We start from the raw sequence: 21502 nt of genomic DNA on the forward strand, positions 1-21502 counted from the left end.
GAGCCAGGGGGGTGGGTCGCACAGGGCTGCCATTTTCAAAGGGCCACTGACAGAGCTGGTCTTAGGGACGGGCCCCGAATGCATTTCAGCCAGTTTCCCTGGTTACTCCCTGACCTTTTTTTTGGGGGGGGGGGGGAGGAAGGGAGGCAACCATTTGGCAACCCTACGGGTGGTCGCCCAAGGCTGCCAATTGGTTAGGACCGGCCCTACCTAGGCCCTTTTGAAACACCAGGAAGTTGTCCCCTTTTCCCCCCACGCCATCAGCGGACCTGGTTATTTGTGTTCCCAACTACAAGCTCATCACAGCAGACTAGAACATATATTCATGTAGAGTGTAATTCACGCTCACTAACAGGGTCAGCACAGGCCTTTATAACATACAAGTCCCTCTGCTGCACCTCTAACAACTCGGGGTGTGCCTCACGGCCTGAGGAAGCATGGGGGTGGGGAGGGTGACTAGCTCGTGGGCTGTTGCACACATATACTCCCGCTAGAGCGCACACATTCACACTAGCAACAAACAATCCAGCCTAAAGATCAATGAATACATGGTGTAAGCTGAAAAAAAAATGAAGCTGGCATTGCATTTAGCTAGGCCATCATATAAAAACCGTGGAAGAGTTTTTCGTGAACTCAATGCACCAGTTTGTCTGCTCCCTTCACGCTGCAAACTGCTGGGTACATAGGAAGAATGGTACCCAAAATAAAAAGTAAGCCTTACATTCACTATAAGAAATAGCTCAATTCAGAGCCCATGCGCAGGTGAGCTTCACCTCACTGAAGTCAACAGAGCAGCATATCCACTAAAACAGGGCTAAACCTGGCATGTAGGCAGGGTGCCCACAACTAAAAAGTAATATGAATATGTAGATTCTCTCACAGAAACACAGAAATTTGAATTAGAGCACAGCGATCACAGTAGGACATTTATGCCATTCCCCTGCTGGTGAAAGATTGTTCTTACACGACACACTCTTCTCTACAGCTACATCCAATTTAATTTACAGACCGTCCACTGACAGCACTCTCACCAGCCACACTTCCCTGGGAAACAGCATTCTTCAAGACTAATAGATCTCATTGTTAGGAGGTTATCATCCCATTATCTTTTACAGTAATTAAAATTGTACCTCGTGTACCATCCTAAACAATCCCACTCCCTCGTTATTTCACTCTGTAGGTACTTGTGGGCAGCTCCAATGTTCTCCAACCAAGCTTCATTGTCACTTAACTGAGCAATACATATTTAATTCAATTAGTCTTGCTTCATAAATCAGTCCCTCCAGCTCCTTAATCATTTGACTGATTAATAGTCAAACTTGGTTGGAAAGACACTGATGATAGCAACAGTAAAAAGTTTTATAGGAAATAAAAGCCTTGTGTAGATAAGGCACACGGCTGCCAATTTGGTACCTTTCATTGACAGCACATATTTTTCTTCCAGCTGAAAACTTAACGTAAAATATTTATCATTCCACAAATAGATCATGATTGAATTTTTCTTGCAATTAGGGAAACACAAACAGTTAAAATAGAATAAAATATGTGCTTCATCTGAAATGTATTCTCCCTGCTGTCAGAAATGTAACAATATTATAATCATTTGATTTGAGCTAGAAAAATGTAAAATGGAAGATTAGTGTTTCACAAAATGGAGAAGGAAGAAAACTCAAAAGTGGGAAGTAAAATGAAGTCTCCTCAAGTGCAGGAATTTTTTTAGGACAGTCCATCTAAATGGGTATTACACACAAATAATCATTTCAGAAAGAGGCAATAATATTGAGCCTAGATTCCAAGTTTAATGTATTTTTATTTGTAACTTTTTTAGGGTAGAAAGAAAATATCTTACAGTACAAGTATGCAGAACCTTACTAAGGATGTTAAGGACTAGTCAACTATCCGATAAGCAAGTGCTTATCAGATAGTCGACTAGTTGATTCCTCCCCCTTTGCTCCCTTTATCAGACAGAGGCAACAAAGTGGGGGAAAGAAGGGGTTCTTCAAAGCGTCAGCACTGCACAGTTGAGCCGGGGATCAGCTGTGTGGCACTGATGCTTTGAAATCCCAAGGCGGCATTTCAAAGGGGCAGCCACCGCACAGCTGATCTGCGGCTAAGTTGTGCATCACTGTCCCTTTAAAGGACAGTCCCTTTAAAGCACTGAAGCACTGTGGAGACCAGAGTCAGCTGGGGACTCCCCAGCTAACTCCAGGTTCTGAGCGGCATTTTCCCAGAACCCGGGTTCTGCTGAAATGCCACAGGGAGCCTGGGATCAGCTGGGGAGTCCCCAGCTGACCCTGTGCTCCATGGCACTGCCCCTTTGAAATGCTGAGGCGGTGTTTCAAAGGGGCAGCCACCGCACAGCTGAGATGGGGATTCAAAGCAGCATTCAAAGGAGCAATGCCATGGAGTCTGGGGTCAGCTGTGGACTCCTCCAGATGATTCCGGGCTCCGCGCAGCATATTAGCCGAACCCGGTATCAGTTAGGGGACTTCCTAGCTGACCCCAGGCTCCACGCAGCATGCAGCGCAGCACAGCACAGAGCCCGGGGTCAGTGGGGGACTGAGTCCCCCGCTGACCCCAGACTCCATGGCACTTCCGCATTCCTCCTTTGAAATGTACATATCAAAGCAGGCATGCTCACATGCAACCTGGAGTCAGCAGGACTTCCTGCTCACCCTTGGCTGCAGGCGAAATTCCGCATTCCTCCTTTGAAATGTACAAGAGCCCCTACTGGGGCTCTTGTACAATTCAAAGGAGGAATGTGGAAGTGCCTATCAACTAGTCCATTGACTAGTCCATTGACTACTCGACTAGTCAATTAACCGCAATTTAACATCTCAACTAGTCAATTTCAAAGGAGGAATGCAGGAGTGCCTATCGACTAGTCCATCGACTAGTCAATTAACCACAATTCAACATCCTTAAACCTTACAGGGTTCTCTCAATCTTCTGTACACCATTATAGTGGAATAGCTGCAAGATGAAATGGCATTCTTACAATTGGCATCCACAGCTCCAAAAGAATGGGCTTTGGAATTTTCTTTTTGTTTTTTTCCTACGGCATCTTACTACCTGTTGTCTTAGAATTGGAGTTGGTAATGACTGACATCCCCTGACTTGAAAGTGCTAAAGAAACTGATCACTGGATTTTTTTTGTTTTAAGTCTGCTGTTATGAGGTAAAATGTAGGGACTGCTTACTTGTGAAAGTAATCCCATTTATTTCAATCACAGTGGTAATAGTTAAGTCAGGCTCCTGTTATGGAAAGGTCCTTCACACAGCGTTCTCTAATGCTGCGTAAAGGAGAAATTCCATAATGATGTTTTCTTTATTAATTGCATTTTCATATGAAGCTTCAAAACTCTGTGGGAATTTGTTATATAAAATACAGGAGTTAATTTACTTCAGGGAATGCCAATGAGAACACAGAGGCGTTGACATACAGAATCCTCACATCCAGTGACTACAGCCTGGTTTCTGTTCTCCAGTCTAACTGAGATCAGAATTTATGGGGTTTTTTCAGTTGTATCACACTACATCTCTATGTAATAGTGAATTACGGACAGATAGCTAAACAGGCATAATGTTAAGCAGCACACACAAAGTATCAGTGGTGAGAATGGTAAGGGTACATGGAGAGCTGGTAATTTGGAAGGCAGCTATGCAATAAGAAAAGTTTGAGAACCTCAGTTTTAGGAATTATGAAATATAATACAGACAATTCATTGGAAATAAATTCAGTAGCTGCATTCCTCAATAATTCCTATCGCTTTCTGAAGGATCCAAAGAAGCCTGATTCTGTCTCTCCCTCCTCCTCTTATTCATGTTGTCCACAAATTGTCTGACTGATTTCAAAACTACTCAAAGTGAGGAGCAACAGAAAATGGGATTAGAATAATAGCACTGATTAGGCTGTTCTGAAGTTTTTGAAAGAGAGAGAGTTTGGAAAATTTCAATCAAAATGGCTCATTTATAGAAACAATCCACATCAAATCATCTTTTATGTGACAAAGTAAAAGACTCTCAAATCATGTTTTTGTGGAAACTCAACCCTAAAACTGAACCTTTGCCTATGTTAACTAACTAGTGGTAACCCTTCTTTTTTAGAATTAAGTTCCCACAGAAGCAACATTTAGTCTTCAACTTTGACACAGAAAACATGATATTTTAATTCTTTTTAAAACTTATAATTGTTATGGATTAATTGTTTAACTCATTTTAATAAATGGAGAATTTACTACTTTAGGGGCTAAATTGGGGTAATTTTTGTGGGTTTGCATTTACTCACATGAGTAATCCTGTTGGTTGCCAGGGTACATCTACACAGCAATGTTATTTTAGAATAACATTATTTCGGAATAAAGCAGTGTTATTAACAAAAATAACGAAGAGCACGTCTACACTAAAAGCCTTTATTAAGAAATAATGTCGAGCTGGAGGACTTCTTACTTAGACTCCTGGTAACCCTCATTTCACGAGGGGTAAGGCAAGTCAAAGGAAGAATGTTCTTCTTTTGACTTCCTTCCGTGTAGACAGCACCAAAAGCCAAATTAAGCTATTTTGACTTAAGCTATGCAATTGACGTGCAAAAGCTTAATTCGACTTTAGTCCTGCTGTGAAGACATACCCAAAGTGAATAAGGGCTGCATACTCTATCCCATACTGAATTCTAAGGGAAGTACTAAATTATGTAGTTGATTTAAAGGCCAAATTCTGATTTGAAGTATGGGCACAAAAAGAGGCGTACAAATCCAAAATACACCTTTAGCCAGGCTAGTTCGACCAGGAGTAAATGAAAGGATAAGTAAGAGCATCTGCTTATTCCTTACCCTGTGCAGGAGAGTAAAGAGTGAGTAGGAAAGATCAGGAGGTTGGCTCAACTTTGAGTTCAACTCACTGGCTAGAACAACTGAGCTAGCATGAGAGTCAGGCCAGCAAGAAATTAACATCCCCCAGGAGCAAAGAGAAAGAAAGGAGAGAACGCTGGTTGCTTGGCTCACAATTCCTTCCCTGGGATGTTACCAAGGATAACACAGCTATGTTCCACCTCCTACTACGGGCTTTGGCTGATCACAGAATGGAGTCCACAATGATTGGGAATGCCTATGGTCTGACAGTTTCTATATGAGAAGATAATGTAATAGTATAGATGAATGTCTTATGGTTGGATTGAAATTCTTTTTTCATGTACACCAATGAACACCACCATTCATCTGAACCACCCCGTTCGATGGGACAGATTGAAATGGGGTATAAGCAAGAGAAGAAATGAGACCTGGAAGTCAGACCTTCTGAGACATTGTGAAATTCATGGAGGTTAGGTCCATCAATGGCTATTAGCCAGGATGGGTAGGCATGGTGTCCTGAGTCTTTGTCTGTCAGAAGCTGGGAATGAGCAATAGGCAGTGGATCACTTGATAATTGTTCTGTTCATTCCCTCTGAAGCACCAGGCATTGGCCATTATCAGAAGACAGACTACTGGGCTAGATTAACATTTCAAAGGAGGAATGTGGAAGTGCCTATCAACTAGTCCATTGACTAGTCCATTGACTACTCGACTAGTCAATTAACCACAATTTAACATCTCAACTAGTCAATTTCAAAGGAGGAATGCAGGAGTGCCTATCGACCCAGTATGTGGCTTGACCCAGTATGGCAAGTCTTGTGGTCTTATGAAATTATAACACAATGTTATGGTATTTTCAATGCCTAGATTTCCAGATGCTAGAACCCAAAAAATCCCAATCTAATCCCAACCCAGGTTTATTTAAAACACAGAAAAGAATAATTAAATAAAACTTGGCGCCTACCCACTTCCGCCAAAGTTTTGATACATGACTCCACTGAGGCTTTCTGCGTTGGGTTTGGCCAGGTACAGTTGTAAATTCTGAAAGCAGACTGAAGCAGCTGAATAAAGACTGGCTGATGTGTCTGAAAACCAAAAAGGAAACAACTAGTTTTATACTTTAGAATTTCCTTACAGTTACCCTAGGTTTTGCCCCCACATATATTACATGCATGACTCTAGAACTCCATAAAGTTCTTGTCAGTCTTCAGTACAGAATAAAACATAAAAAAAAAGTTTGGCATTCTCATAAAATAGGCAAATCATGCAGTCCTTACTCAGTTAAAATTTCTGCTGATATAAAACAACATAGCATATTGCAGAGAAAAAAATTGAGAGATTTCTCGGGCCCCAAACATAGGAAACTTTCCAATTTAGGCCACAAAAAGATTTACTCTTTTAGACACAAACAAATACTCTTACAAAGTGATCATTCATGCTAAGTCCCTAGCCACTGAAGTCAGATGTAAAGATCTGTGAAGAAAGAGTCCTTTGCTAGATCAGGGTCAATAGAAATATGATTTTTCAAATATGAGTGTGGCATATAAGTATGAATCATAAGGGGTGGAATAGGAAATAAAGAAGAAAAGAAAGGTGAAGCATATCCATCCTGCGACTGGAAGATGACTTCTTAATTATCTGAATTACAGATTTCTTGGAGTCTTCCTCGTTCTTACCTGGAGGCTAGTGCTGTTATCTGAAAATGGAGAACTGAAGAAGCCACTCACAATGTTCATTACTGGTTCAGAGACATACTTCTCCAGAGATATATCTGCATGTTTCCGGTCTGTAGTTGTGTTGCAAACCTACAGTGGAAAGAAAAATATTCGTTCTTCTTTACTTGTGATATTTTGAGAGAGAAACCTAAACAGAATATTGATATTTAATAGTTTTTGAAAAATGTTGTTTTGTATTAAATATATAAAATCAAGCTAATGACCTTGTGCTCAAGCTGTATTCTGTGTTCATTTTTGTTCCTTGGAGCACCACCAAGCTCCTCTGGACCCCTACCTTTCCAGAATTAGTTCCTCTAGTTCAGTTGGCTACTCTTTCCCTCACCATGAAACGAACAAGTCTGTTGGACAACTCTGGACATTCCTTCCGGCCCACACATCATGTTCTACTTTACGCATCTAGACAGACTCAGGAAGGAAAAGAATCATCCCTCCAGATAGGTTGGAAAAAGCTCTAAAGAGAGACATGCAAACACAAACCTACTATATTTCACTATCAGTGGTAAATAGGCCAATGGTGGGATGATAGGAGTTACTATAGAGAACTTTTTTCTGGGTGTCTGGCTGGTGGATCTTGCCCATATGCTCAGGCTTCAGCTGATTGCCATATTTGGGGTCGGGAAGGAATTTTACTCCAGGGTAGATTGGCAGAGGTCCTGAAGGCTTTTCACCTTCCTCTGTAGCATGAGGCATGGATCACTTGCTGGAGGATTCTCTGTATGTTAGGGTCCTTAAACCATTTGAGGACTTCAATAACTGAGATATAGGTGAGAGGATTATTCTAAGAGGGGTGGGTGAGATTCTGTGGCCTGCATTGTGCAGGGGGTCAGACTAGATGATCATAATGGTCCCTTCTGACCTTAAAGTCTATGAGTCTATTAGAAACATGAAAAATGTTCCCAGATGGTGCTGAATTTGGAGCAATTTCGGTTATGATAGGAAGAATGGAGTGCCTTCAAACAGAAGGGATTTAAAAACAACACACAAAATCAAACAAGCAACCACAGAGGAGCTGACAGCCATGCTGGCCCTCTGGGCAAGGTGGGAAGAAGGGCACAGCGCTGCACTCCTAGACGGGGCAAGGTCTTAGGTAGAAGGGCATGGCTGGGAGCATCCAGCCCTCAGCGCTACCCAGGCCACGGCACACCACCTCCAACCCCAAGCCCCCTGTCCTTAGCACCGCTTGGAGTGTGCCATGTGGCTCTCTGGCAACAACATAAAGAACCCAGGGTTCCGGTGCTGCCACAGCAGCACTGGCAACAATGCTGAGAACCCCAGGCCCTTCCAAATCACCATGCTCTGGGGCAGCTGTCAGCAGGCCTGAGCAAATAAAAAGGACAACCGGGAAGCAAGCATAGACAAAATAAAAGCAAAATCCCTTCCAGTCAGTCAGCAGAGGCCACCAGCGGAATCCATAGGAACAAAGTGCAAAGCTAGTCAAAGACCCACCCGTTCTGCCAGGTGAGTTACATGGTAGATTCATCATGTTGCAGTGTTAAGTGCAAGACATGAGAGATATGCAAAAGGGAACGAAGAAGAAGAGGGGAGAGGAAGACTTTGGGAAAGAGTTATAGCTGAACTAAGGTACTTCTTAGGCTGTGAGAAAGCGTGGAACTATTCAACTTCTGAACAGCATCCTCGAAGACAACAACATTCTAGGATAACATTCATCATTTCATGCTGCATACATTTATTATGTTAAAAATAGGATTTTTTGGTGGGTAGGAGGGAAGAACTCTTGATAGGTAAAGAACTGAAGCACAGAACTGAAGTACAGAAAGAGTAAGTAAAAGGCTCACAGAGAAAAACCTCATTAGCAGGGCTAGAAAGAGCATAAAGATCCATGTCCCAGGTCAGGCCATCTATCCTGCCGATTATACTGTACTGAAGTAACACTTGAACCTTGTAAGCCAGAGACTTTGGCAATACAGCCAGAAGTTTACAGAGACTTCAGATACCACCAGTTATTACTGGGGATTGGAACTACTCACCTTGTGCAATATCAATGGTTCTTCAAGATGTGTCCCCCTATGCTTACTCTAATGTAATGTCCTTGTATCCCTGCACTACTGATCAGAGACCTTTGGTCACAGCATCTGTTTGGCCTGCACATTCGCTGTTCCTTCCACAGGCTCTCACACAAGACTAGCTAGTGCTGTGCAGGTGAACACTCCTCAGTTCCTTTTCTACTGCAGAGTCCATGATAACAACCCTGAAGTAGAAGGGAGGAGGGTGAGTCCTGGAACACCCACAGAGGGACACATCTTGAAGAAACATCGTTAGTGCCCAAGATGAGGCACTGATTATTATTATTCTTCAAATAGCAGCCTGTGGGTGAGCCACTGCTATTGACTCCCAAGCTCTATTCCCAATGGGAGACTGGGGCTTTGGTGTGGAGTCTAGTATGGACAATACTGCAGCGTCAAATCTAGCATCAGCACCATGATGGCAGAGTTTCCTGTAAAGGTGTTTGCAGATGCCCAAGTAGCCGCTCTGAAAAGTTCCTGGATGGGGACATCAGTGAAGACTGCAACCCAAGAGGAAACCAATCATGCAGAGTGTGTAGGGATAATGAATTGTGTGTGGAGGTACCAATTGGAGAGCCTGACCACAGCGCTTGATGCAGCTTGAGACACGTGTAGAGTGTCTCTGGGCTGATGTCACTGCACCTTTAGACCTAACTGCAATGGAGAGGAAAAGCCTCAGACAGTGGTTCTCAAAACTTCAGCAATCCCATGGTCCCCATTTTGATTCAAGATTTTTCATAGACCTCCACATCCTCTCCTTAGTCAAATGCCCCCTCCACTGCACCCCCTACCCTCACGGTCACACCCCACCTCTCCCCCAAATGTTTACCATTCCAGTCCTTCCTCTTCCTTCCAGTGCCTTCGGCGTGCCACGGAACAATTGTTCCCCAGCATGCAAGAGGCATTGGGAGGAAGGGGGAGGAATTGAGGAAGACAGGGAGAGGGGCTGATCAGTAGGACCAGTGGACCCCCTGGAGTACCCTTGCAGCCATCTGGGGTCCATGGGCCCATATGAGAAACAGTAGTCTAGGAGATTTCCTAAAAGTCTTTGTCCTGTCCAAGTAGAAGGCCAGGGATCTCCTTACATCTGTTGTGTGATGAACGGCTTCCCTATTATCCTGCTGAAGTTTGGGTTAAAAGGTCAATAGGTGAATGAGCTGATTCACATGAAAGGCTGAAGGTACCCTCTGGATGTATTTTGGTGTGGTCTTAGCATAACCTTGTCAGGAAAGAACACTATAAAAAAGGAGGACAATACATGTGCAGGCTGAACAGGCCACATGGGTCCCAAAGTTCTCCGATCGGCAGCACAGGATGGCATGCACACATACAGTTGGAGCACGCAGAGGCACACTATTTAAAGAAACTGATTATTAGTACAGGCAGTCCCCGACTTACGTGGATCCGACTTATGTCGGATCCGCACTTACGAATGGGGCTTTCTCGCCCCGCAGGTCGGGGCGAGAAAGCCCCGTTCGTAAGCTGCTCCGGTGCCCCTGGTCTGCTGGAGACCGTCTCCAGCAGACCAGGGGCACCGGGCGGGTTCCTGCGCTTCTGAGGCTTTGCCAGAGCAAAGCCTCAGAAGCGCGGGGAACCGCCGCTGCTGCCGCTTCAGTCCGGGTGCCTGTGGTCTGATGGGGACCGTCCCCAGCAGACCACAGGCACCCAGACTGAAGCCGCAGCCGCGGCGGGGTCCCGCGCCTCTGAGGCTTTGCCGGAGCAAAGCCTCAGAGGCGCGGCACCCCGCTGCCGCTGCGGCTCTGCTCCCCGTGTCTCTGGTCTGCTGGTGGGGGGGGAGGTCGCAGCTAGTGTGCTCCCCCCCCCCCCCGAGCAGACCAGGCTTTTGTTTTGGACTCTGGGGCAGAGCAGCTGGGGCGCTGCCGATTGGTCCTGCAGCGCCGCTCTGGGCACTACTGGACCAACCCGGCAGCACCCCAGCTGCTCTGCCCCAGGTCCTGATTCAGCCGCTGCTGGTCAGTTTCAGCAGCGGCTGAATCAGGACGCCTGGGGCAGAGCAGATGGGGTGCTGCTGGGTTGGTCCAGTAGCACCGAGGAGCGGCGCTACTGGAGCAACCCAGCAGCACCCCAGCTGCTCTGCCCCAAGCGTCCCCAAGTCAGCTTCTGCTGAAACTGACCAGCGCTGACTACAGGAAGCCCCAGGCAGAGTTGCTCTGCCCCGGGCTTCCTGGAATCAGCTGCTGATCAGTTTCAGCAGCAGCTGACTTGGGGACGCCTGGGGTTCTTAAGTTGATTCTGTATGTAAGTCAGAACTGGCGGTCAGTTTCAGCAGTGTCTGAATCTGGACGCCAGTTCCGACTTACATACAGATTCAACTTAAGAACAAACCTACAGTCCCTATCTTGTACGTAACCCGGGGACTGCCTGTAATATAAATGCATACGCCATATGAGTGGGCAATACAAGGCACATTATTGCCATTAGGGGAGTCTTCAGAGAGGAAGTATCAGAGGGGTAGCCGTGTTAGTCTGAATCTGCAAAAGCGGCAAGGAGTCCTGTGGCACCTTATAGACTAACTGCAGTGTAGAAGCATAAGCTTTCGTGGACAAAGACCCACTTCGTCAGATGCATCTGACGAAGTGGGTCTTTGCCCACGAAAGCTTATGCTCCTACACTGCAGTTAGTCTATAAGGTGCCACAGGACTCCTTGCCGCTTTTTCAGCGAGGAAGGTAGGCTTGATGGACTTTAGTGTACAACAAAATCGGCAAGGCATGGGCTGCATGTAGTGTTTTTCCCCACAGTAATAGGATGGGTTACATAGGACAGAAAAGCAACAGTAGCTACTCCATAAGACTAAGATAATAAAACTCACTAATATCAATAGAGCCGTGGCATTTTTTTTCCACAGCTCTAGTAGAGGTAAACCAAGGTTCAACATTTCTCAAAAAGACTACAAACTAAAATCCTTCTGGATATTTTCCTGCCTTTAATTAAGGCCAATTTCTGCTGGAACCAATTTCTGCTGGAACCAGCAGTTCTGAGGCTCAGCGTTCAGATTCCCAACAGGAATGCTGGGATCTGCCTGGTGCTGGCCTGGCAAATTTACCAATTGCCCAAACTAAATTGCAAAATGCTTTTAAGACTTCACCCTCATTTGTCTAAAACCCATTGCTGGAAAGCCCTTTCAGTGGCTTTCAACACAGATCCCATAACAGAATGGCAGCCCAATGATTCTCCCCCACTACTTATTCTCTTCCACTCTTTCTTGGATCTTGACTCTAGTAACAAAAATGCTCAACATCTCCAGTGGAAAAAGTAAGACATCCATCATGAGGATAGCCATTCTCCCCCATAGCACTCTGCAATAACACAGACTTAAAGTTCCCAGACTCACCACTGACAGGTAGTTGTAGTGGCTAAAAGAAAAGCATTCCTTCCCTGCCCCTCAATAGCAAGTCTTTTAGCTCACCAAAACATAGAGGATCAAAGGATTCTTCTTTCTAAATATTTTGAGCACTCCATAATATCCCTTCAGGATGCTAAGGGCCTTCTAACAGTCCTGATGGCTACGTAAAACTGATGTATTTGCAACATGTGAACATTGCCTCAGCCCCAGAAAGCAGTCCTGAGCAAATACACTCAACAATCTAACAGATTACCCAGAGGGCCTGGCTGAAGCATGGAACAGGAGAGAGAATTTTTCACATGCTCTTTTAGCTGAGGGGGGAAAGAAAAAGAGCTACTAACCAGGACACGAAAGGAAATAATTAGACAGCTACCCAGAGGGCTTTGCAAGACATCAACACAAAAGTGCACTTTTGCTCTTCTTTTTCAGGAAAAAAAAAAGAGGACGTGCACATGCACATACAGAGAAAGAATTTAGGAATTACTGGTAAGCCAGCCTCACTTGCTACTCCTTTCTGAAATCTTGGGAGTTTAATTGCTCTTCGAGAGCAAAGTGCAAATGGGTGTGGTGGTCCATCACACCCCTATCTGATGTAGATATCTCTACATCATTTGGCATACTGTAATGCGATTGGTGGTCTTGGAAACGGAAGTCTCTGGATTGGAGTAGCAGAGCTGCATGGGGTAAGGGCCTCCCTATATAAGTCTGCCTCTATAGGAAGGGTCCTATTACAGAGCTAAAGCAAAGAACGGTTTGTAGATGCTGCTGCTGAAGGGTGAGAACTGTGCCACGGCAGGTAAGAGCAACCTTTCCTTGGAGAGGGAATGAAAAGAAAATGCTGCTGACTAAGTAAGAGAGGTTGAAGCCTACAATCCCTTCTGAGCTTCACTCTCAGCTGAGCCCAGGTTGCCCAGAAGCTGACTCCCTATAAGAACAGCTACAGAAACAAGGCAGCCGGCAGCCGTGCAGGGCTTGCAGAGGTCTCATTACTGATGGCCTTCTCCAAGAGACACAAGTTTACAGGCACTGTTGCTTATCCTAGTCTCTGAAACACTTGGCTAAAAATAAAATAAATAAATAAAATGAACAAATAAATAAATAAAGTCTCATTTTCTGCTTCACAGAGAGGTGAAGAGGCCCCCGCACCTGACGCCAGGCTCCGTGCAGCGCTGCTGCTTTGAAACGCCATGGCGGCAGCAAGGGGGGAGGGTGAGGCAAAGGCAGCAATGCAGCAAGGGGAGGGGGAAGCGACTAGTCGACTATCCTGTCAACTATCAGATAAGCATTTGCTTATCAGAGAATCAACTAGTCCTTCACATCCCTACACTGAACCACTGGGATCCACAAGCTTCTCCATGTCTCTACTAATGCATCTTAATCTTCCAAAACTTGCATTAACACCCATTACTCTACCTCCTAGGCCTCTTGTGAGCAGCAACCATCAGTTATGACAGTTTTTAATGTACTTAAACATCAGCTACAGTGACACCATGGCTACGCACACTAGCACTTTTGTTAGTAAGATGTCTGTCAGACAGGGGTGTGAAAAAACCACCCCCTAAGTGATCCAATGCAAACAGCATTATGCCAGTGGTACATAGAGATCATCTTTCTCTGGGGGTAGTTTAACTATGCCAACAGGAGAGCTCTCTCCACTGGAACAGAGCCGCTACACAGGAGAGCTTAAAATGGCACCACCATACATAAGAACGACCATACTGGGTCAGACCAAAGGTCCATCTAGCCCAGTATCCTGTCTTCTAACAGTGGCCAATGCCAGATGCCCCAGAAGGAGTGAACATAACAGGTAATCATCCCTTCTTCTGTCATCCTTTTCCAGCCTCTGAGAAACAGAGGCTAGGGACACTATTCCTATCCTTCCTTGATAATAGCCATTGATGGACCTATCCTCCATGAACTTATCTAGTTCTTTTTTGAGTCCTGTTAAAGTTGTGGTCTTCACAACATCTTCTGGCAAGGAGTTCCACAGGTTGACTGTGCTGCATGAAGAGACACTTCCTTTTGTTTTAAACCTGTTGCCTATTAATTTCAGTTGGTGACCCCTAGATCTTATATTATGGCAAGAAGTAAATAGCATTTCCTTATTTACTTTCTCCATACTTGTCATGATTTTATAATCCTCTATCATAGTCCCCGTTAGTCTCCTCTTTTCTAAGCTGAGAAGTACCCATTTTTTTAATCTCTCTTCATATGGGACCCGTTCCAAACCCCTCATCATTTTTCTTGCCCTTTTCTGAACCTTTGTCAATGAAATCTCTCTTTTTTTAGATGAAACAACCACATCTGTATGCAGTATTCAAGATGTGGGCAAATCAGGGATTTATACAGAGGCATTTATATAGTGCTAGCTATTACTGCAGAAAAGAGTCTATGGCAGCGGTTTTCAAGCTACAGGTCACCACCCAGTACCGGGTTGTAAAATGCCAGACACTGAGTCGCTTTGCTGTAGGGTGACCAGGTGACTAGTGGGAGCTGCTAAGGCAGGCTTCCTGCCTGTCCTGCCACTGCACCCCAGAAGTCGCCAGCAGCAGGTTCAGCTCCCAGGCAGCGGGGGGAGGAGGGGACAGAACTCCACATACTGCCTCCCCCAGAGCACCAGCTCTACATTCCCATTGGCCGGTTCCTGGATAAAGAGAGCTGGGGAGGATGGTGCCCGCATGTGAGAGCTGCCTAGGACTCAGACCTGCTACTGGCTGCTTCCGGGGCACTGGAGTACCAGGTCCCAGCCTTAGAATCCCCGCTGCTTCGCTAACTGAAAGTCACTGGGGGTAAGCCTGTGCTCCACCTGGTGCCCCAATCTCCTGCCCCTGCCCTAGCCCTGAGCCCCCTCCTACATCCCAAACCCCTCATTCCTGGCTCCACCCCAAAACCCACACTCTAGTCAAAAGCTGTAATTACATTGGGTCATGGGCATCAACATTTTTCTTCGACAGGGTCGAGAGAAAAAGAATTTGAAAAACACTGGTCTATGGGATCTAGCTATGTGACACTATCAGTTAGTACTCCAGGCACTCAGAAACTCTAGATTTGGAACCTAAATGAGTTTCCTGGGCTAAATCTAGATTACCTTCTAGACTCACAGTAACTATGAAGCATAACTTGCTGAAATACATGGAGTTTCTCATACCCACAACTCACCCAAATCCATATACCTTTCTTTTTATTTTTAAGCTAATCTCCACGGTTCTGATGTGCCTTGTTAAGGATGACAGTGCTTGAGATAAAACAGGTTAAATAATAAGAAAATTGTAACTGAAATGACACACCATTAAAAAAAGATTTCATTCATTTCACAGTCTCAAGGATTGAAAATACTGTTAAGAGAACATATGAGGTTCAAGCAGAAAAGTTGTTGCCTGGTCAGCTACCTTAAAATGCCTTACATATTACAGCATGCACATCATAAAGCTTACCCTTGCCATATCAACAAGGAAGTTCTCAAATAATTTCCAAATGTGGTTGCTAGCATAGATTTCCTTCATTTCCACCTCAGTGTCCACATAACAGTGATTAACAAAGTTCACATATGCAATCTTCACCTGGAGGAGCAAAAGCAAACATAAAAAACCTTGTGAAAATGACAGTGAAATCCATCAGCGTATTAAATGTTTTAATGCATAACTATAATTTGATTTCCTTGTGCACATGAATTATGACATTTGCCTAATGTCACATATGAAGTCTTCCGCAGGGCTAGGAATTTCCTGCATCCTAATTAGTGCCTTAAAACTCAGGGCAGAGTTGTTCCCTAAAAGAGTCCACCAACAAGACAGAAGAGAATGGCAACATGAGGTGCCAGGCAGGAGCTGGTTCAAGAGGGAAGCCAGTTTAAAAACCAGCGCTCCTCCGGGACTGGCTGCCTGTCACAGCTCGCTACTGCCTCTGATACATAGACAGCAGCGTGGGGTGGCAGCAGCCCCAGTCTAGGGTGAGAGTCTGAGCTCCCAGACCCAGGGCAAGCTAGAACTGAGCCGAGCTGCCTGCCCGCCTGGCTCCCAATATACTTTAAATGCATAGAGCCACAGCAGGAGTAGATCCTGGACCTAGCACAAGCAAGGACTGAGCCAGCCTGCTAAAAAATGTATTGGCCAAGGGTGAAGGTGTGGGGAGAGTTGGGAAATGTGTGTAGTATTAACCTATAAACTCTTGCTTATCGGTTAATCAACTATACTAATACATCCCTAGTACAGAATACAGCCCCTGGTTCTACAACCAGTTCTGCTAGAAGTGTCCTTGTACAATATCACAGTTAGCTCATACGATGCATGCCTGCACGCAAAGCCTTATGAAGCATGACTCATAAGGAGTTGTAAAATACATAATCATTATTTATACCAGTCAGGAGAGGAGAGAAGACCAGAACTCTCGATCTTCTCCTGGTCCATAGCGCAACCCACCTAAGCCAAAAGAGAGGGTGGCAGCTGCAGCTGCTCTTGCTGCATAATCCTGCCAACTGGAACATGCTCAGGCACCTGATATGTTAGGGAGATTTGTAGAGATGGAGCATTCTCAGTGCTGACAGAAAATTAGATTTACCACTAAAATCTCTACTGAACTTTAGCAAATGGTGATTTTTCACAGGTTTCTGGCTGCCAGATCTGGGTGTATTCTCATGGCAACAGCAAAAGGCACATTTCTGACCACAGGATGATTGCTTGTTAAATTCAAGCTCCTGCTTCAAACCCCACAGGCACCAAATCACTTCAAAAAACAGGCAAAACAACCCAGCTTATCTTAGGCATTTGAACTACTTTTGCTGAAACTTCACCTAAATAGGTGCAGCCTGAATTAAAGGGCAAAGATGGAAAATTTTGATTCTTATGGAAAAAGCATTAGGCAGCCTTAATAATAAGTGTCTCTACAAGCTCATCTTGTAAACACCACATAAGGATTCAAAATTTAGGCAGATTAAATTCAAAAGACTCTAGAGCCGTATACTCTTTTTGAACATACAGAAGAGACACTGGAACACCATTCACACAGAAAGTTCAATCTGCTATTTGCCTACAGCCATGCCCCCTTCTCCGCTTTCTCTTCTCAACTCTTTCTGATTCTGTATTCTCCTCGAAGGCTCACAATCCACATGCAACATGGTAACTGTTTGAAATTCAGCTTAGGGATTCTTTGCTCACAACAATACATGATATATGCTCTTCTTTCAACTCAACTAAATATATGAAGTATTTATATACTGCCATTTATTTACAAAGCATGTAACTAGGTCAGGGCAAATGGGCCAAGGTAGCAGACAACAGTTTAGATAAGGTAGGATGTGGTGATTATTAATGAAGAGATGACAGGAAGGACTGCATATATCCCATGGGAGAAAGCTGAAGAAAAAAGGGTGATTGGCAGAGGAAGAGATGAAGAGCAGTAAGGTGAGAAGACTGGAAGAGTAGTGAAAGCAAAAAAGGAAGAAGGTGGAAAGGACAGCAGAAATACCTGTGGAGGCAAAATTACATACTGCCTTTCAGGTGAGGAACAGATAAATAAATGAGATGCAGAGAGACAGGAAGCCAATGCAGGATCTGAAGAAGAATAAAGGGCAAATGATGTCTAAAATAGCATTTTGGACAGACTAAAACGTGGCAGTTGATGTGCAGAATACACAAACAGGAGACTGCAGTGATAAAGAAAAGTGACTAATGGTGGAACAAGGAGTAAAAGGGTAGATCTGAGTGATGTTAAAAGGGAAAAAATGACAATCTCAAAAGACACTGAATTGGGAGCAGGAGTGGGAGGATTCAGAGAAGAGTAAAGATTAGACAAAAGCTGCAGGCCCAAGACACAAAATGATAGTAGAATTGAGAAGAGGAGGAGAAGAAACATGTTAGGAACAAACGGAAGGAATTTGAAATGGCAGCTGGACATCCAGCAAATGTGAGAGTTATTTGCAGGCACATGAGGGACTGGAGGGCCTCTAGACCCAGTGAAAGACCGAAAGGCTGCTCAAGATGTAAGAATGCATAGAAAGGGCTAAGTCAGGGGTACATCATCAGGGTTACCAAAATGGGTGGAATAAAGAACCATAAGGAACCATCAGGAGAAGAGGAGGGAAGGGCGAGGAGTCATTAAAGGAAACAATGAAGAACACATCAGCAAAGTGAGAAGCAGGAGAAGCAGAGGCATGGGAACCAGACCAAAAAAAAACAAAAAAAGGGTGACCAGCTACACTGAAGATAATAGGATAATAGCCAGACTAAAAAGAATAAGGACAGATAAATGGTTCTTTCATATATTCAGGGAGTGAATATATAGATAGACAGACAGATGATGTACTAAAAACCTTGATTAAAAGAATGTTAATGCAGTAAAATAAGGCCAAGGGCTACACATTAAACAATGAGGAAAAACAAAGTATGGAAGATCTGCTCGTTAAATGAGCACTGTCCATCCTGTTCCCTGAAAGAGAGTCCTGTGGGAAAAAATAGTATGTGATCATGTGAAAACTATATTAATAACACATAAGAGGTCCAAATTAAACTGAACAGGCAACCTAAATTCTGGCATTTTCTAACTTTTGAATGCTTGACTTTGCAATCTTAATGTTCCTTTAACATACTTTGGATGTAATACACATATATTTTTTGACTTATTTTCGACAGTCCAAAGTAGGGATAACAGACAATATATTTAACATAGTACAGAGAAAAGCTGTTTTTCCCTAAACCAGGAGAAACCTATGGCCCTCGGGCTGGGTAGGCCTGCGGTTTGCCTAGATCTGGCCTGCTAGGCTCAGAGCTCCCCCTCCCCCAGCATCAGGGAGTCCACGCTGGTGCTCCAGTACCACGGTGCCCCCTGTATTACTGCTGGAGCACCTGTGCTGGCTCCCCACTAGGGGATGGGGGAGAGCACCAAGCTTCACGGGCCAGAGTCAGGCAAGCCAGGGCCAAATTCTGCCCATGGGCTCTGCCTGGCGGCGGGAGGGAAGAAGGAGTGGATCTGGGTGCTGCCACTCCTCCTCTCCCCAGCTGGAGAAAACAGCAGCGAAGGAGAGTGCTTGCCTGGAGGCTTTTCCCTGCTGCTTCAATGGGCCATAATCATGGCCAACAGGAATAGTGGGAGATGGTCTGTGGGAATGGCAGGCAGCACAGAGCCAAGTGTGTCCCCAGGGAGCTGCAGAGGTAAGTACCCCGCCATTGCCCAGAACCCATACCTCTACCACACTCCTGCAACCACTCCTGCTGCCCAAACCCTCACCCTACTCCTACACCCTACCTCCCGTCCAGCCCTCCTGCACCCTCCCTCCTGCCCAGACCATACACCCCAAGCCTGCCTCCCGACAGCCCCTCCCACACACTGAATCCCTGATTTTGGCCCTATCCTAGAGCCTGGGGGCTGCACAAAATGTACTAGCCCAGTCCCTGTTAGGCTCTGGGGCATGAGGGGAATGTGGGGAGTGAGGGTGGCTACATCAGTGAGGGAGTTTGGGGCCTTGTGTGTGTCTCCCAACTGATTTTTCTATAGGGCAGCAGCCCCTGAACAAAAAACAAACAAACAAACAAACAAACAAACAACCCCCCCCCACACACACCTTTTCCCACCCCTGCTCTAAATTAATGGCAGTAATTTAAATAAATGTACATATTTTCAACCAAGAAAATGTTATTGTGATAAGGATGATCACCAAGCACAATGTGCTTTTTTATTGTCAAATTACCTAGTCCTGTCAAAAGAGCAGAGATCCCCAGTCCTGTAACTGATAACTCATGGCCCAACTTTTGTGCCAAGTCTTGCTGACTTCATTGACTGAAGTGTGGAGCCTGAGCCAGCTCCTGCAGAAGTCTAATAAACAGAGGTGCTGGAACTAGAGGTACTGCCACACCCCGGGTTGAAGTGATTTCCATGAAATATGGGGTTTGCGGTTTGGTTCAATAGTTCTCAGCACCCTCACTATACAAATTGTTCCAGTGCGCCTGCTCCTTTTGAACTTGAGAGCTGAATTAGACCATGAGTTCTTACTATCAGAAGCATTCACATTCTGGTCAGTGGGCATACTTCCCAGTGGCGCTGAACTAGGGTTGGCAGCGTTTGCAGGACTGAGCCTGTATTTGCTGTGAATAAAAGCCCCTAACACCATGTGTGAGACCCTGGGCCTGCTGAAGCAAAAAACTCCCACTGACTTCAACAAGGACAGGATTTCACTTCATATCTCCCAACCAACTCATGCAGTGGTGATATTTTAGCATGGCGAACGCCATCATCATCGGATTGTTTCATGTAACAGTTTACTTCTGGAAAGTGTTCTGGTTTATACCCTCATTTGCGCAGCTTAATAAACAGCCCAAGTGGAGTGGTGAGACTGCTTTCTTGACCAGCATTCAACCTATGGGTCTTTTAGAAGCTTTGTAACTGTTTTTCTAATTATAATAATGCTTCAGCTGCCGCACTGGCTTACCTCTGGTATGCAGTCATCATGGGTTACCACTCTCACAATGTCATCCAGTGGCAGGAGTGAATTGCACTTGATCTCCGTGTATACATTCTTCCCTTCCGTGCATGCTGCTAGCAGTTCCACAAGCGTGACGTGGTAGGCTAAGGGTCCACTCTCATCTGCTCGGTCTCGCTCAGAGCACATCATTTGCAGGAGAACTGGAAATGATGCTCTATCATTGTAAAATATCAACACATCTTCACCTCCATTTACCAGCTGCAATGAGAGTATGAAAATCTGCCCAACTGTTCAAGTAGCCCACATTGCATTCACTTTCTAACGATTTCACTCTGTCTTGCAATGTGCAAAATTGCTCTCTGACTATATACACAACACTAGGAAAAATAGAAACCAGCTAATGGAGCGTACATTATGTGAGTTACACACATGCAAATCTGGAATAAATCTATTGAAGTCACTTGATGAAAAGTGAAATTCAACAGAGTTACTCCAGATTTCAGTCTATGCCTGTATTTATCTATGTGTGTATACCACTTCTGGCACAGAGTTCCTAAGCATCACTTAAACATTAATTAATTTCATTTCTACACAGATGTGTGGTTAGAAATTGATCCATATCAAATCCCACAAGAGGTAAACAACTTTGAAATTCTTCATGAGAATGTTTTTCCATATTTCAACCAAGTCTAGTATCTGGCCTCTAATACAAGTCATTCACAGATGTTTTATGTGCTGCCCCATTTAATAGCCAGCCACAACCTGGCTCAGAGTTACTTGCTAAAATGTGCCTTAAATGCAGCATCTCCCCTATACTGTATACGGAATGATCAGTTGCTGAAGAATGAGAGCAATTTATTGCACGCATGAAACAAGATGTTGGATAAGGCAATGGAATACACAGCTATTTGTGTAGTGACCTTGAGGGAACTTTTAATGTGAAGAAAAGAACACCACACACAAAAGAAAGGGTGCTGCATCAGCAACTGTAATACAAGTGGAACAAAATGAACATCATAAAGGTAATGAAAGCAGAAAGTATCTTCTTTTCCAAGTTACCCCCTCCTATTTCCCCTCCACTTTAAAGGTGACCTGCAAGGAGAAACAAACATTGATCC

The 21502-nt window shown here is 44.7% G+C and overlaps 1 protein-coding gene across 1 annotated transcript in view; it reads right to left on the bottom strand.

Annotated features, from left to right (window-relative positions):
* The window catches only part of ITPR2 (inositol 1,4,5-trisphosphate receptor type 2), a 324515-nt gene that overhangs the window by 152026 nt on the left and 150987 nt on the right, over positions 1 to 21502 (bottom strand). Inside the window, exons 31-34 of the mRNA XM_075898795.2 lie at positions 20391 to 20642; positions 15406 to 15531; positions 6523 to 6651; positions 5811 to 5931 (exon numbers count right to left, since the gene is read on the bottom strand). Coding sequence (XP_075754910.2) covers positions 5811 to 5931; positions 6523 to 6651; positions 15406 to 15531; positions 20391 to 20642 — 628 coding nt within the window. The remainder of the gene's footprint in view (positions 1 to 5810; positions 5932 to 6522; positions 6652 to 15405; positions 15532 to 20390; positions 20643 to 21502) is intronic.

This window comes from Pelodiscus sinensis, chromosome 1 (assembly GCF_052426305.1).
Source record: "Pelodiscus sinensis isolate ZL-2025 chromosome 1, ASM5242630v1, whole genome shotgun sequence".
Lineage (NCBI taxonomy): Eukaryota > Metazoa > Chordata > Testudines > Trionychidae > Pelodiscus > Pelodiscus sinensis.